Genomic DNA, 18,618 nt, shown 5'->3' with positions numbered 1-18,618 from the left:
TCATCTAAAGGACCATTTAGAAAAGCAGATTTTACATCCAAATGATGCATTGGCCAGTTTCTTCCACAAGCTATAGCAACTATCAATCTCACAGTTTCCAATCTAGCAACTGGAGCATATACTTCAAAGTAATCCATACCAGCCTTCTGCATGAATCCCCTAGCCACTAATCTTGCTTTGTACTTGGCTACTTCACCATTTGGCTTCAGTTTCAATTTGAAAACCCACTTCACATCTATTGGTTTCTTACTAGCAGGCAGTTCAATCAACTTCCATGTGTTGTTTCTGTTGATTGAATTCAACTCCTCAATCATAGCATTCTTCCATACATCTTTATTCAATGCTGCTTCATAATTGATTGGTTCTGCATCTGCTAATAGTGCAAAATGAACAAATTCCCCTTCTTCATTAACTACATTATCTGGAATGACTTCATGTCCAGCTAATCTAGTTGAAGCAAATCTCTGTCTAACTGAAGTTCTAGTGACTTGATTCTCTTCAACATGCACTTCAGGTTGAACTTCAGTATCAAGTTGAACTTGTTCAACTTGATCATCATCTTCAATTATTGTGGGAATTGTGTGACTGGAACTCTTCTCTTTCTTGGTCCAATCCCATGCTTCATTTTCACAGATTTTTACATCTCTACTAATCACTATAGAGTGATTCAGAGGATGATACAATCTGTATGCACCTGTCTCATGATAGCCAACCAATATCATAGGTTCACTCTTATCCCCCAACTTCCTTCTCTTTGCATCAGGGATATGCATATAGCACAATGAACCAAACACTCTCAAGTGTTTTGCTGACTGCTTGCATCCTAGCCAAATTTCTTCAGGAATTTGATTAAGTTTCTTAGTGGGGCATCTGTTTAAGATGTATGCTGCAGTTCTTACTGCTTCTCCCCAAAATGTATTAGGCATCTTCTTCATCTTTAGCATGCTTCTGGTCATGTCAAGCAGGCTTCTATTCCTTCTTTCAGCCAAACCATTGTGTTGTGGAGTATAAGGAGCAGTGACTTCATGTACAATGTCATTGTCTTCACAAAACTTCTCAAACACCTTTGAGGTATACTCACCACCACCATCAGTTCTTAAAATCTTAATGGATTTACCACTTTGTTTTTCAACTAAGATTTTAAACTTCTGGAACATATCAAATGCTTCACTTTTGGCCTTAATCAAATATAACCAGAGTTTTCTGCTAAACTCATCAACAAAACTGATGAAATATTTGTTTCCTCCTAATGAAGGAACCTCTAAAGGACCACACACATCTGAATATACAACATTAAGCAGCTCCTTTGATCTACTTGCTGAACTTGAACTGAATGCACTTCTTGGTTGCTTTCCCAACAAACAAGTATCACAGACTGTGTTAGGTATCTCAATTTTAGGAACTCCCAGAATCATTTCTTTATCAACCAATTGATTAAGACCTCTAAAATTGAGATGACCAAATCTATAGTGCCATAACCAACTATCTTCATCTTTTACCATAGCAGATAAACAGTTCAGTTCTACAGCTTTCATATTGGTCTGAAAGGTTCTATTCTTTGCAAGAGGAGTTTTCAAAACTAACCTTTGATGATTATCAAACAACTTAAAGGTGTTGTCCTTCATAGTAACTGAGTATCCTTTCTGAATGAACTGACCTACACTCAGCAAATTGCACTGCATTCCAGGAACATAGAGAACTTCTTCAATTATTGCCACTTTCCCATTCTTTCCTTCAATAGCAATATTCCCCATTCCTTCTGCAATTAAGACTCTATGATCTGCAAGTTTCACCTTTGTATTTCTTCCAGGATCCACTTCTCTTAACCATGTCTTATTTCCTGTCATGTGATTAGAACAACCAGTATCTAAGAACCAACTTTCTGAATTGCAGCTCTCATTACTAGTTGTTGTAACCATCATGAATAATGATTCAGAATCTGAATCATCTTGTGCAATTTTGGCTTCCTCTTCATCATTTTTTGATTGCTTTCCTATACCAGACCAACATTCAGAGGCATAGTGTCCAAATTTCTCACATTTGAAACACTGAATCTTCTTCTTATCAACTTTCTTCTTTTGATTAGAATTTCCTTCCTTTGAAGATTCACCTTTATCAGATCCATTGTTCTTGCCTTTAGACCAGTTTCATCCCTTAGAGTTTTTCTTCCCTTTCTTGAAGTTCTTCCTATCATAATCATCCTTCTTGATAGTTTGAACTTGCAGGGCTTGTTGAATTGATCTTTCATTGCTTCTTTCTGAAACCATCAATTCATGAGCTTCTAATGAACTCTGCAACTCCTCAATCTTCAATGTCTTAACATCTTTTGATTCCTGAATTGCCACCACAATGAAATCAAACCTTGAAGATAGGGTCCTCATAATCTTTTCAACTATCTGTTGATCAGTGATAGCTTCACTACACGCCTTCATCTGATTCACAAGATTGATGAGTTTAGAGATGTACTCAGAAATCTTCTGATCATCTTCCATTTGCATCAGCTCAAATTTCCTTCTCAGAGATTGAAGTTTAATCAACTTCACTTTATCATCACCTTCATGATACTTTGAAAGAATATCCCATGCTTCCTTTGAACTCAGTGATTTTGAGATTCTTTCAAAGTTTCCTTCATCAAGACTTTGTTGAATCAAGAACAGAGCCTTGCAATCTTTCTTCTTCAATTCCTTGTGTGCGTTCCTTTGCACTTCAGTGGCATTCGCAGCTAATTCATCTACACCATTCTGCACAATTTCAAGCAAATCTTGTGCTCCAAACAGATTCTTCATCACTGCACTCCATCTTTCCCAATTACGTGCTTCAAGAATTGGAAGATGTGTGTTGAAACTGCTGCTACCATTCATGGTGTTTCCTTCAGCGTTTCTTTCTACAAATTGCGTGATTGAAGATCTTGATTACCCCTTAGAACGAAACCAAAGGCTCTTGATGCCAATTTGATAGCGCAGAAAATCAGAAGCGGAAGCTTGTTCAGAAGCTAGTTCAGAAGCAGTTCAGAAGCACCGTTCAGAAGCAGTTCAGAAGCACTGTTCAGAAGCAGTTCAGAAGCAGTTTCTGATTCTAAGGTTTTATGTGAATTAGAGAGAGAATTGAGAGAGAAGAAAGTTATGATGAAAATTGTAAATGATCTTTATTGATTCTACATATAAAAATGTACAAAGGAGGTAGCTTATATACAATATCTAGCTAAGTTGCTTGAAGCACAAGCAATGTAACAAACTCTAGATCTTATCTACAAACCTCTAACAAACTTGTAACAAACTTCATAACAAACTAAAACAGAATGCGATTAACCACTGATTGTGATTATCACTAAACTAAACTTGAATTAAAACAAACTAACAGATCTTAGCTACCATTGAACCATTCAGTTACAAGTGCACTAAAGATTGTGTATACAAGGGAACAAGAACGAAGAAAATCTGCACAACTGAGTTCTTTAAATCCATCTGTGCTGAAATTTTGCAGAAAGAATACCTTTGAATAGAGTTTCAGTGTTGCTTGATCAACATCAACGTTTGCTAGTTGTCAGTTGTCAGAATTTCTTTCAACGTGAAACTGTTACAAGGTAAAAAATGATTCGCAGGGTTGGTATCAATCCAAGACCAACTAACAAATATTTCATAATCTATTCTATTCAAAACAAATCATAATCAAGTAAAAACAAAGAAACAAAATAATTGTCATTTAGATTGGGTGACTTGTAGCTGAAGGTAAAAAATTGGTGCAAAGTTTGAAACAAATTAAATCAGAATCTATTTAGCGTTTGTTTACCGTAATAAAAATCATTTTTTTAAACAAATAATCTAGGGGGCCAAAACTGCAAGAAGGGCAGTACTTAGGAGGCTGGATTGTATTTTATTTTGTTAGGGGGCCAAAATCGCAACTACCTAATACTTAAGGGGCCAAAACTGCTATTAAGTCTTAAATATATTACCATTTTTCCCCTCGAAGAGTATGTAATTAAAATAAAAACAGGTACTTCCAATCCATAACTACAACGCTGAATAATCATAGACAAAGCTACTGTAGATGAAACTTTAATTAAGAATGATTCTTGAAGTTAGCAGTAATGAGAACAAATAAAAAATGAAAAACATAAATAGAAATTAAACGAAATACATGTTGCAGTTGAATCTCATGCTCAAGTGACATATCATAGTATCTACATCCTAATGACGAGAACAAGGTGATATCAAACTTTTAATGTAGACCACGGGGTCCATCCAAGTATTGATGTTTTGAATATTGGAAATCTTTGAAGTACCATTAATGGAATCATAAACAACCAACTTCAATTTTATTCCTTCATGAAAATACATTTGCACCTGGTCATCCTCTGCAATATATAAAGCCTTGCCATAGGGAAATAAAAGTTGTCCCCAATCTTCTACATAAGAAACATTAACATTGCACAATTTAGTCTATGACTCTTTATTTCTATATTCCTTCATAATCCTAAAATCCATAATCAAATTAAAACTACATGCTGAGAGGCACAAGCAATCCCTAAAAACGCCTAAGGTCCAATAATCCTTCTCCGAATAAAGCGTTGAAAGCTTTTGGTATAACTGATCCAAATTAGGCAGCGCAAGCTTTTCATACAACTCCTTCTCCAAATCAAGAGAAACAATTACTCGTAATTTATAACCATTTGAATCATCATATGCCAGCCAATTAACAGTGTCACTCAAAAACATTTCGGACCCACGGAATCGGTTAGAAGATCGGAAATCCTTTATCCTTCTCGAATAATCAGTACCTAAAGTATAAACCCAAATTTCATTTATTCCTTTTCCTTGATATTTAAAGAATAAAACAACAATGACCTTATAATCATCAATGAAATGATCATACCCAAAACTATATGAAGGAAAGGGATCCCTTCGCCGGGGATTTTTATCTAAAGGAGGCAATTTGTTGAATTTTCTAATGGAAGGATTCTACAAAATAGGGAGATGATGGTCGACAGTGAACAAAAGGATGCCATCACAAGAGCACACGTCCAGAAACCACGAGCAAAAAGGAGGATTGTATCCATTATCGCGATGGATTGGGTGAATGTGTTGTGTCTGCCTAACCCTAGAAGTTGAAAAAAAAAAAACAGAGGAAATTGGGGAATCTAAGAGAAGTAACTCACTTGAGTTGTTTTTCGTATAGGTTACCATGAGATTGTGGCGGGTGGTTGACAAGCGAAGGTGTTTCTTGGCAAATTTTGGATCGGAGATTAAAGAATTAAAGGACTTACAGAGGCATCAAAGTTGAAGTAGTAACTTCACGGGAAGCATGCACAGAATCTCTTCGATGAGATCGAATGTAAGAGTGGGAAGTGGCGGAGGAGATGATGTTAGGGTTTCGGTGAATTGCTGCATCTTCTTAGGTTTGTTGTTTCCACCGTCAGTGAAAGCGAGAAAGGATCAGCGTCATCGTCATTGCTACCTGACACCATTTACAGTATCAAAGGAAATGGTTGTCGAGAATTTGAAATCCTTTCAATGATATTATTTTTTTAAGATGAATTGTTCGAAAAAATTCCTAATTAAAACGATATTTTAGTTATATATCGGTGGAACTTTAGATTAATAGAACTCTCTTTCTTTAGAAAATTGGGTGAAGATCCATTTTCATCTCTAGCAAAATGCATAGAGCAAATACTAGTTCTCGAGAAAAACAAGGATCACCTCTAGTCTAGTACTAGCAGCCACGACTCAAAGGTACTTAGGAGTTAAAAAAAAAAAGTACAAAAATAAAAGGAATTGATCAACTGAAGCTAGCTTAGCTTCAATTCACATGTGCATTTTGATACGTTTCTTGTTATAATTATTTGTTCCTCTTGTTTGGTCATTGTTTCAATTTGCCATTGGAGTTCGCTTTTTCTATATGAAATTGGTCATTCTGTGTTATGTTAATTTTGAATTAGGTCAAAGCTATTTTGTTGCATGCATGTAATCATGTTTGGAAATGGACACTTTTTTATAATTAATTGGTAACATCATCAACCTTAGGTTGATTTCATAGGTAAGGTAAAAGGGACAGTATATGTCACGGCTATATATATACACAAATTAAAATATCTTGTAACTTAGCAATAAAAAAAATATTAAAATAACTTGTAACGTGTCAGTGTCTGAGACTCTTATAAAATTATAGTATATGAGATACGCATTTTGTATTATTATCAATGATACTAACACAAAATGTATGATATTATATCATCAAGAAGTGAGCATCACATGGATAACACAATCAATGTGGAGACCAGTCCCATATAATTTTATATTACTGTCATCATTAGCAATAAATAACTTCATTTCGATTGCATGATCATAGTTGATTAATTGGAAATGGTAGGTAAATTTTGAAAAAAAAAATCAAATCTTCGCAACTGATCATACATAAATCAAGTAATATTTTTTCCATGAATCGTTTTCTGATATCCACAAAGAATCTAAGCTTTCTCTCAAGGCAAAATAAGTTTGGATTTCAGACTCTTTTTTTTTTTTATGTCAGGCTTGCACGCTAATATAAAATAAAAATATAAAAACAAAGAGTTATGTATACTTTTAGATATTTGTTTGAGAAGAAAAAGTTGTCAAGAGTAGCTTTTATTGATTAAACTTCGTTACCTACCATTATTTGTCTAGGTCAGATAGAGTTAAGTTTTAATTCACTATTGCACTTTATTTTGTCATCAATTCCAATTCCAATGTGCTTGCTTGTATAGCAGAATTACCTATAATAGTTACAGTAATATACAGAATTTTAGCTTAATTAATAGTATAGATAGATAATATCAATTTCCTTTTTCTCTTAAACTAGAAAATGAAAAGTTTGATAAATGCAGGATGAAAACAAAATAGTTATTGCCTCTATATTTAGGACTACAGCCAAATTCAATTTCTTGCGTCACAAGGCATTTCTACCTACAAAAAATAGACATGCGTTCGGCCTATTTTCAACTTGAAAACAAACAGATGTTTAGTCTTAAATTAAGCTATATAATGCGTCACTGTTTATGTTGGCAGTAGTGATCTTAGCATTTATAGCGTTCAAACCACAATAAACTCGTTAGTTTAATTAATTTTTGGTCCCCGAGTTTCCCACATTATTGCAATTTCAGTCTTAACCCACAGTTTGTTTCAAAAGTGTTGATTTTATGTATTTTCTCTTCAAATTCGAAATTAGGGTCAAAATCTCCATCTTTGGCCTCAAAAGTCACTAGTTTTGGGTAAAAAAATTGGATTTTACATTTAAGCTAATTAAATTTATTGAATAGGGGGACTTAAATCATATTCTAGCTAAAAAACGGGGACGAGAAATACATCTAATTAAATTTAGGAGAATGTTAACTAATGTTGCAAGACATTAGTTAAACATGCAAAAACAAGTAAGATATAAATGTTGATGTATGATACAATCCATTGTCAAACTCTCATCAAATGTTGTATAGTCCATTTTCTATATTGTTATTACCATGTTTACATCTCTCAAGTCGTTGTCTTCACCCTTCATTTTTAAAAAAGAAAATTGTTTCGACCATAAGACCAGTCAAATTGACAATGTCCATATTGTTGAGTAAGACATCTTTATATGGGTTTGAATCCAAAATTTCACAATTATTTATATTGGTTTCTTGTAGTGCTTTGTCACTTTGTCTAAAAAAAAAACATTTTTTCACATTTCATCCAAGATAATCAAATTTAAGACCATTTAAATTTAATTGACACTTCTATTTAAAGAGAGGATAGTAGACACATAATAGAATTTTTTTTTTTTTTTTTATAATTCATAGATAGATGAAATGATAATAACTATTGCAAACTACATGTATTAGAGTCGATGTTGGAACCTCAATCACAACGTTTAGTCTAACAATTTCAATATTTTGTACTACCAGTTGAAAAAGAATTTGTGAAAAAACTAAAATTAATTTATTCTATATAGATATTAGTAACTTTTTTATTTAGACGATAATCTTACTACTAAACCTGATGGAATGTGCAGAGAGCATGCTAATAAGTACATTGAATGCATACATACATGGATTTGAAAGAAGCGTGTAGTGGTGGCAGTTACAACACGGAATGGCTATAGCCGCGCATTTACTCCTGACTCTGCATAGTAATGCAATTGGACCCCCACAACTACCAACTACACCTATAGATATAGATTCATTAATAATATTATGGTTGGCAAAATGTCACTCTTATATATGTAGCCTCTTCATACCATACATATCAAATCTCATTTTTTAATCCAACCTTATGGTAGCATTTCTATTTCACCATTTCTCAATTCTGCTTGTGTAAGAAAACAAAGGGCCATGAAGGATTCACAAAATAAACAATACCAAGAAGAACAAGCCTTGATGAATCCACCAAAAAAGGGAAGAAACAAATGTGTAACTTGCATATGCATAGTGTTATTACTATTACTAGTTTTAGTAATAGTTTGTGTTATTCTTGCCTTCACCCTTTTCAAGCCAAAAGACCCAAAAACAAAGGTTGTTTCAGCTACTTTAGAAGGTATATCACCTCGTCTAACATTTCCTGCTATTAACATACAACTCAATGTTACTCTAAATCTCAAGATTCAAGTCGATAATCAAAACCATGCAAGCTTCAAACATGCAGATGGAACTAGTCTTTTGATGTATAAAGGTGTTGAAGTTGGAGATACAGATATATATGCTGGTTTGATTCCTGCAAAAGGTTCTACTATTCTTCCTTGTAGACTTACCCTTCAAGCTGATAAATTAGCATCCAATGTGACAGGTTTATTAGGGGATTTAATGGGTGGTCAACTCTCTTTGGAAGCAGTTACTAGGATTCCTGGAAGAGTTACTTTTCTTGGATTTATCAAGAAACATATCGTTGCTAAGTCTAATTGTCAATTTGTTTTTGGTTTTCCTGATATGGAGATCAAAAGCCAAATTTGCAAGAATAAAGCTAAGTTATGATTGTATTTGGATTGCGGTGTGACTGCATGAAGTCAGCTATATCTGATCAGACGGTCTAGATCTTAATGTAGATTCTATATTTTTTTAAATTTAAAATACCAGGTTTGAAGTTTGGACCGTCCATTTTAATCGGACGGTCCATATGTAGTGAATCATGCATGAAGGCAATAGATTTGTAGATTATATATATGGTCACTTCATACTTTACTCATATAAATAATAGTGTTACATGTATTTATATAAATTTATGAATGTAGTTTTGATTGTGGTTTTGAAAATTTTGGGAATTCTATTTTGAGGACTACTATTTATATTTTATATATTAGGCATACTCTGACTTTGTGACTATTGAAACATGTTATGTAGTTTTATGACCCTCTTCATTGCATGAGGATTACGAATCTTGACTTTATTTTTGCATCTGATTTCATTTTTTTTTTCTTTACTGTGGTGAAATCCTTTCATGCTTGACTTCAATTTGTCTGTAAGAATAATTTGGTTTGTTTCAAATTGAGTTGTACCGTTGTAAAAGACAAATAAGATATTTAAGAGTTTGTTTTCTATTTCGACACTTAAAAAATTCATTTTGAGTTTTATTTCCTAGTAAAACCAAAATGAAATTCAGTTATAGTATAGAAACCTCTACTTTATATTGGCAATCAGATGGTATAGAAATTAGAAAACATATAAACGTTTTTACATATGGTTTATAGGATTACCTATTAGAATTCAAGTTGATTAAAGATGATGATAACCGATACCAGGGATCGGGGGATGTTTATACTATGGAAAATGTTAAAATGTGTTCTTACGACATATGACATATGTTAGTATACTAAATGTAGAAATTAGGCATTTGAAATTGTGGTTGGACTCCATCCATCCACAACAATCTTGTCTTCAACGTTGTAATTAGCACTTTAGCACAAACCAAGCACCAACTTAGGTAATATGGTGTTGTATCCTATAAATATGGTGTCGCTGATTGCTCGGACCATTGATCAATTTGGACAATTATTTGTTTTCATTGTAAATTGGGGGCTCAGATCATTGTTCATACTATTATCTCTTTCAATCTCATCCACAAGTAGAGAACACAATTTTTCATCATGCATATTATTCTCTTATTTAATATGAGCCACATGTTTGCCAATGAGTGAATGAGAGATAAATCACTCTTGCACGTTTGCTAGAGATTATCAGCCAACTCCTGCGCTCTTGTGTGTTCACTTAAGAATAGATCAATTTAAAGCACGAGTCTATTACTGTTGTAGATATTTTTTATAATTTAAGGTGTGTGTGAGCAAAATAAGTGCCTAAAGAGCAATTTTCATTGAACACTAAGGCTTTGTTTGCGAGTTGAATTTTGAAGGGGAAGGGAAGGAAAGGCTTATGGAGTGTAAACCCTTGTTTGCGAGTTTTAAAAAAACAAGGGAAAAGTTTTGGGGGGTTTTGAAGGGTTTCATTTATCCAATTTTAAAGTTCCCCTAAATTGGGGGGTTTTGGGGGGTTAAACATACAAATTGACAATTTTGCCCTCTTAATAATTCAAAATTCAAATTTTAGACATTACTAAAATTATTACAATCTTTTTTAAAAACAACTTATTCAAAACAACTTATTTATACAAAACAGCTTATTACGACCTCATTTTCAAAAACCTCTTATTCAAAACAACTTATTTATACAAAACAACTTATTACGACCTCATTTTCAAAAACTGCTTATTCAAAACAACTTATTTATGCAAAACAACTTAATGCGATCTCTTTTTCAAAAACAACTTATTCAAAACATCTTATTTATATAAAACAGCTTATTACGACCTCATTTTCAAAAACCGCTTATTCAAAACAACTTATTTATACAAAACAGCTTATTACGACCTCTTTTTCAAAAACAGCTTATTTACGCAAAACAGCTTCATACGATCTCTTTTTCAAAAAGAACATATTCAAAACAGCTTATTTATGCAAAAAAGCTTAATACGACCTCTTTTTCAAAAATAGCTTATTCAAAACAGCTTATTTATGCAAAACACCTTAATACGATATCTTTTACAAAAACAGCTTATTCAAAACAACTTATTTATACAAAACAGCTTAATACGACCTCATTTTCTAAAACCTCTTATTCAAAACAGCTTATTTATATATATATATATATATATATAAAAACAGCATATTACGACCTCTTTATCAAAAAGAGCTTATTCAAAACAGCTAATTTATGCAAAACAGCTTAATACGATCTCTTTTTCAAAAACAGCTTATTCAAAACAACTTATTTATACAAAACAGCTTAATACGACCTCATTTTCTAAAACCCCTTATTCAAAACAGCTTATTTTTACAAAACAGCTTATTACGATCTCTTTTTCAACAACAGCTTATTTATACAAAACAGTTTATTACGACCTCATTTTCAAAAACCGCTTATTCAAAACACCTTATTTATACAAAATAGCTTATTAAGACCTCATTTTCAAAAATCGCTTATTCAAAATAGCTTATTTATACAAAACAACTTAATATGGCCTCATTTTCAAAAACAGCTTATTCAAAACAACTTATTTATGCAAAACAACTTAATATGATCTCTTTTTCAAAAACAGCTTTTTCAAAACAACTTATTTATACAAAACAGCTTATTACGACCTCTTTTTCAAAAAGGGCTTATTCAGAACAGCTTATTTATGCAAAACAGCTTAATACGATCTCTTTTTCAAAAACAGCTTATTCAAAACAGCTTATTACGATATCTTTTTCAAAAGCAGCTTATTCAAAATAGTTGTTTTGAATAAGCCCTTATTAAATAAGTTGTTTTGAATAATCGGTTTTTGAAAATGAGGTCGTAATAGGCTGCTTTATATAAATAAGCAGTTTTGAATAAGCGGTTTTAGAAAATGAGGTCGTATTGAGTTGTTTTGTATAAATAAGCTGTTTTGAATAAGCTGTTTTTGAAAAAGAGATCGTATTAAGCTGTTTTGCATAAATAAGCTGTTTAGAATAAGTTATTTTTGAAAAAGAGGTCGTAATAAGCTGTTTTGTATAAATAAGCTGTTTTGAATAAGCTGTTTTTGAAAAAGATATCGTATTAAGCTGTTTTGAATAAGTTTTTTTTTTAAATGAGGTGATAATAAGCTGTTTTGTATAAATATGTTGTTTTGAATAAGTTGTTTTTTAAAAAAGATCGTAATAATTTGTTTTTCATAAGATAAGCTGTTTTTTTAAAAAGAGGCCGTAGTAAGTTGTTTTTAAAAAGTGATTGTAATAAGCTCTTTTTTTATTTTTTTATTTTATAAATAAGTTGTTTTGAATAAGTTGTTTTTTAAAAATAAACTTTGACAATAGATCGTAATAATTTGTTTTTCATGAGATAAGTTGTTTTGAATAAATTAGAAGTTAAATTACGAAGTATAACAATGTATTGATTTTAAGAGGAAAAAGGGTAAAATAGTAAAATTATAACATAAACCCTCCATCTCCTTACCTTATTGGCTTTTTAACTCCCAAACAAGGGAAAGGTTTTCCCTCCTTTCTCCCTTCCCTCCCTTTCCTTCTCTTCCCCTCCTTAGCCTTTCCTTTCCTTCCGCTCAAAACTCGCAAACAAAGCCTAAGGATAAAATCACTTTTATATGTCCACAGTTCACACACACATATGTCACGTGGAATCATGGGCTTGGCCCAATTGAAACACTAGTAGTGTTGCTTTTCTAACATCTATTGTTTTCTAGAAACACATGGAAATGACAAAAAAAATTGATAGTTTAGTACCACAAGTTTTCAAATTATAAGCTAATAGTAGTTAACTACCGCTGAGTTATTTTTAGTCATTTTCATGTGTTTCTAGAAAATACGTTAGAAAAACAATTATCTTGAAACACACCCATCACACATCTCTTCTTTTTGTTCTTTCTTTTGTTACTTTTTCTCTTTTTCATTTGCTTTTGTGTGTGGTTCCAATTTGAGAGGGACTTACCAAACATTTTCAACCAATTAGAAATAATAATTTAAATATTCAAATAATATCAGTGTATTTTAAAAGATCATTAGCAAAAGGGGCCTTAGTTATTTCTAACATAGGAAAATCACATTCAGATTGACCCCAAAACCAGGAATCTGTGTCCATGTATGTAACTTTGTTTTCATCTCTCAATCATTCCTTGTGTATTTAGTATTACGACAAACATATTTCTATGCAACTACATTCAACAAGTTAAAAAAATTCTAAGTTATTTTCTCTCTAATTATAATGAATTTTTATGTCGTATACTTGCAACTCAATCTAGCTCTTTCTCCCTAAGGCTAGGCATAGGATTTTCAAAAACAAGTCCGTTAAACTTTAGAATATATTTGAACTTTAGCAGATTGCCAAACACATGTGGATGATGTATTCAGCCTACAGACAGGACCACATCTGAGGCAGGGTGAAGAGGGCGACCGTCTTAAGCCTAAAAAAAGAAGTACGAAATTTGGGTCCCAAATATTTTTTTAGGGGTCTATTAGACCCTAAAAAAAAATCTTAGTTCTTTGTATCAGTTTGATGTTTATATATATTTATTAGTTAGCACTCAAATTATAGATTCACCCTAGGCCACCAAAATCTCAGAAACTGACCTGTTTTGATTCTGAATGCAATGTTAGTTACGTGGTGGTTTGTCTGCAAATAACTAGGGATTGTACTTCTTTGATATATGACTTGCAGTATATAGGCTTTGCAAGATCGAAGTTTGAACTTTAAACCAATCAAAATGTTCAAGACCTACACTTGGATTTGTCATCTTTAGAGCAGCTTTAATGATGAACTTCATCCAAAAATATTTTGTGCGTCCCATTATACTGCCTATTAAAACTCTGAAGTAACTCACTTTTTTTTTCAATAGTGCAACTCTATAAAAAAAAAAACACATATTTGATCCTAAAATTTACCTCACATATTAATATTTTATATAAACTGTCATTGAACTCTAAAAAATGTAACAAACATATTGTGTTTTATTCAAAGTGCCCTTCAAGTTTTGTTATTTATTAAAGTCACGGTTGCCTGGCCAACTCTAATAGTAATTTTTGCGAAATAAACGAACTTTTTGGAACTCCAAGCATACAGACCCATGCAAAATGTAGCAGCTGGAGACTGGAGTTTCTTTAGGTTTATCAAAATATGGTATGACATGTAAGCTTATCTAAAATATCTTTCATACGAATATCTTTCGATAAGTAATTTGAAATATATTTAAAAGATTAACAAACCAATAAATGAATAAGGTTATGTTTCATTTTGATATTTACTATGATATTTAAATAGACTAACTTTATATAGTATCACATTTCAAATCGCATCTATTGTTCCTAATACCGAGTTTGGAGATCTAGTCTCTCAATGTCGAATCCTTTTATCTACTATTTCCGACTTTACAGTGTCGTTTGTTAAGAGGTAAGCTAATAAGGTTGCTCATAGTATCGCTAGAGCATCCTTATCTCACCCTAGCCCCTATGTTTTTAATGATGTACCATCTACTATGTACTCTTTATTTCTAAATAAAATGCACTAATTTTGTCTTTGCTCAAAAAAAAAAAAAAAAAAAATCTCATATAAGATTATGTTTCAATTTTAGCTACACTCGAGGTGTTGCTTAGCAGTAAAAGCTTATTCTTGTAAACTCAAGTTACAAATTACAAATCTCATCTACGATATTTTTAAAAATAATCATTGATTAGTATCACTTTGATTAATAAAAAACTTCTATCCAACTTCTTCTTTTAAACAAAAAAATAAAATTAGTTTATGATAATGCATTTAAATACGACTAAAAAAACTAATGTAAGTTAATATATTTAAATTACTGAAAAAGTTAGCAAATTTATAATTTAATACAAATTACAATATTTAATTAAATAATAGCAATAAAAATATTCCTCTCAAAGAAATAGTTATAAAAAATATAATTCATTTTTATTTAATTATTTTTCTAATAGTATGCATTCTAGCTATTTTTGCTAAAAATACTTTTAAAAGAACCTTATTATTCTTTATTTAAAACACTCTAACATGACCTTAGGCAAAGGTCATTAGGCTATTCTGTCTATCAATTTGACATATTCCCACCCTTACTTGACAACCTCGTGCAAACTTAGTTAGCACTCTAGAGCAAAATGTATCTTGATGAATATAATGATGATATTGTACACACAAATAATTAACTGTAGTCAATTGTAGAAATCAGTTATAGTTAGCTGATAGATCGAATGATTAGTTAACGAGAGAATTTGCAACTTTCTATCATCCTACTCAATGAATCAAAGATTCTCTAATAAAAAAATGAATCAAAGATTCTCAACGATATTATATCCAGAGAGGAAAGTTCAACATGAAGCTTCTACTTACTACTTAGACTTTTGGCCGTTCAAAAAAAATTTCTTCAAAGACTTTTTTGGCTGTTGAAAAAAAAGTTATTCAAAGACTTTAATCGATTCAGTAGAAAATAGAAGTCATGTGCGGCAAAGGCCGAAGATCTATATTTTTTTTGTCAAATAGTTTAGTGGTTAAATTCACACACATTATGTGTGGAGAAGTGGGGAATCCGATGTTCGAACTCTAACCCTGCACAAATTATCTCTGATAGCTATCAACTGCGCTACACTTACGCGACGATCTAATATTTAAAGTATGCTGACAGGAAGAGAAAATGTAAATAATTTTTTTTTGAGAAATATATTAAAAGATTTAAATGATACTGAAAACCAACAATAAAGAAAAAGATGCATGTTTGCAGTTTTTATTTTATCAGAGAATAGATAGGAATGTCAAAGGAAGAAAGTAGATTTTAACATTAGAGTTATGATACATAGACACCCTTTGATACCCACACAAAAATCTGACATGTGGCCACGTGGATCCCTCATAAGCACATTTTCTCTATCCTCTCCTCTTCTCTCTTCCTAGTGCATGGGATGTACAAGGATATATGGGAATAAATGGTGTTTATATAACATTTTCCTTAATATTATGAAGAAAACATGTGATTGAAGTTTCTTACACGCATAGAGTGAGGTTGCTCCAATTTACCTCTTCTTTATTTATCAATAATAGAAAGACGTACGTTAAGGTGTTAGTCTATTCATTTTTCCAACATCATCCACAACCAAGCACCTCAAATTAGGTGCTTAAATAGATCCGATCCTATGACCACATCACTTATTTTATGAAAATACTGGATAAGTACTTATTTTATTAAGATTTATTAAATATATATATATATATATATATATATATATATATATAGAGAGAGAGAGAGAGAGAGAGCGCTTCTGTATCCACCCTTTTCCATAGACACCTATATGTTATACTCTACAATAAGGTTGCTTATTTAATGTAGTGCTAAATACATGAAACACCCACCATTGTGGATGGTCTAATGCGTTTAATATCAGTATTGACATATAATATGATGAAATACATTGTTGATAAATAAGATTATTTGGAAACAGTACAATAACGACACCGTACATAAGCGGCTACCAACACTAGAAGAAAAATCTCAACTACGAATAAAACCAAAACAGACACTGAGAACGAAAAAAAAAAATCATATTTATGCAACTATTTTGTGACAACTTTTGGAAAAAAATTTCTCTCATCTTCACAATATGTTCTTACTCTCTTTATTATTTTTTACCAATAAAAAGAGAGGAATAAATTTGTCATCAAATAATTGTGCAAATATATCACCACTCAAAGAAAACAATCCCATAGGTGCAAGACTTTGAACCTCCCACACCCAATAAACAACAGCTACGCCAACAAGAGCCAAAAATACCACACCCAAACAGCACCCCAATCACACACCCGACCAACACTCTTCCACCACTGCCTCTTTAGACAATCATTCGGGTTCCAACGCCATATATAGAACAAACAAGTTGTATTCTTTTGATCTACTCAAACCCAAAGCCAAAACGACACCTTAATTTCCTCCACCACCTCATCAACCTCCTTAATGGAATCATTGAATATCCTATAATTTTTTGTTCTCAAAATAACCCTAATTACGACATGTCAAATTATCCCAAAATTATTCCATAGTTTCAAATAAATAATATTAAAATAAACAATTTAATAGTTTTAAATATTGATCATATTTTAATAAGATTTAACAATTTTTTTTATTAATAATTTAAATTTCTATTGTAGTTGTTTTTTTTAGAGAATTATTATTGTAGTGGTGTTGTTCCTATTTTAAGTGTATTAAACATTTTTTAATTAATAATTTAAATAATAAAGTAAAAAGGGTTAAAATTATAAACATAATAGTTTAAATGAAAGATAAAAATGAAAATGAAAAAATTCACCCAAAATAATATATCCCCTTTATATATAGGTATAAATATAAAGTTTAAATGAAAAAAGTCAGCACTAATTAAATAGACAATTTTGTCTATGATATTATTGAACTTTTTTAAGCAATATATACTCACTTAGGTTGATATGATGGTGTTAATTTAAGATCTTGAGGTTTACTTCTCTTAATGTCTCATGTTCGATCTTCATGAGGCTAATTTTCGTGGGTTGGTTTAACTTTTTAAAAGAAAAAAATTATATATTAACTGAATTTTAATTTGATCTATGAAGTTATAATTCTTTGACCATATTTAATTTTTTTTACAAAATTCTTTGACCATACTAGTTTATCTAATACAATATGATCAAAGACCAAATTGAATAAATCAAAAGGTTAATGTAATCAAATAGTTTTCTTAAAAAAAATTAAATCAAATAGTTTTTTTTTTTAAACAAATGTAATCAAATCAAATATTTTTAAATGTTATAGATTATTTTAATTAATAGTTGCCTAAAATTTTAAAACTAAATTTTTAGATGGTTCAGTTCCCACTTGCGATGGGAGGCTGGTCCCATACTCTTATAGGTTGGGCTGTTTCCTATTCAATTACTAGTCAACAACTTAACATGTGCTCCATTTTGTAGAAAGAAAAATAAAAATTATTCATTGAAAATGAGAGTAAAGAGGACCTAGAATTCCTGGTCCCTACCATTCAATTCTGCATCTATATACATTTCAAAATTTTTTTTGTGTGAATATATACATTTCAACTTAAGCAACTAGGATTTCTTTTTAAAAAAAAAAAAAAAAAAACTAGTAAGCAGCCAATTGTATTAGCTTTAATTGGTAAAAAATTGACTCTATGTTACAAGAGAGTAGGCTCAACTTTCATTATCGGTGTAAAAATCTCATTAAGTAAGTTGTACTTATCTTTATCAATGTTCAATGAACATTTGGATATATCCTGATTTTTTTGTATAAACTGAGTATCCTTCAGGAGCAATAGTGGCGACTAACCCTTCAAGTTTTGTGAGACCTAAATGTGCGGTAAAACCTTCTCTAAGAGTTTTAACGATGTTACGTGGCCAAAGCTAAATTCGAACATACGATCTTAGTTAAACTAGAGGAGATATGTGTCATTTTATACAAGCGATTCTTTATTAGACATATTTTGATTCTGGCTAAAAAGCTAACCTTAATAAAAATTTAGTAATAAACTAAATGCAATTTAATGAATGACTTGAATTAGTCCACGATGCATGTTCCAAAAGTCAAAGAGCCATGTTCTTAAGGTTACCTCAAG

The 18,618-nt window shown here is 31.5% G+C and overlaps 1 protein-coding gene across 1 annotated transcript; it reads left to right on the top strand.

Annotated features, from left to right (window-relative positions):
- The first annotated feature begins 8,200 nt into the window (after positions 1–8,200).
- On the top strand, positions 8,201–9,275 carry LOC11435339 (uncharacterized). Its single transcript, XM_003623619.4, has one exon. It carries the CDS (start codon positions 8,339–8,341, stop codon positions 8,972–8,974), a length of 636 nt encoding a protein of 211 aa, XP_003623667.1. The 5' UTR covers positions 8,201–8,338; the 3' UTR covers positions 8,975–9,275.
- Positions 9,276–18,618: the final 9,343 nt, after the last annotated feature.

The sequence above is a fragment of the Medicago truncatula genome, chromosome 7, assembly GCF_003473485.1.
Source record: "Medicago truncatula cultivar Jemalong A17 chromosome 7, MtrunA17r5.0-ANR, whole genome shotgun sequence".
In the NCBI taxonomy this organism is placed as follows: Eukaryota; Viridiplantae; Streptophyta; class Magnoliopsida; order Fabales; family Fabaceae; genus Medicago; species Medicago truncatula.
The sequence above is the reverse complement of the archived record's forward strand: the minus strand, read 5'-3'. Positions and strand labels throughout refer to the sequence as shown.

What these genes read in the sequence shown, in the direction of transcription:
- LOC11435339 (XM_003623619.4), top strand. Translation starts at nt 8,339, where the DNA reads ATGAAGGATTCACAAAATAAACAATACCAAGAAGAACAAGCCTTGATG.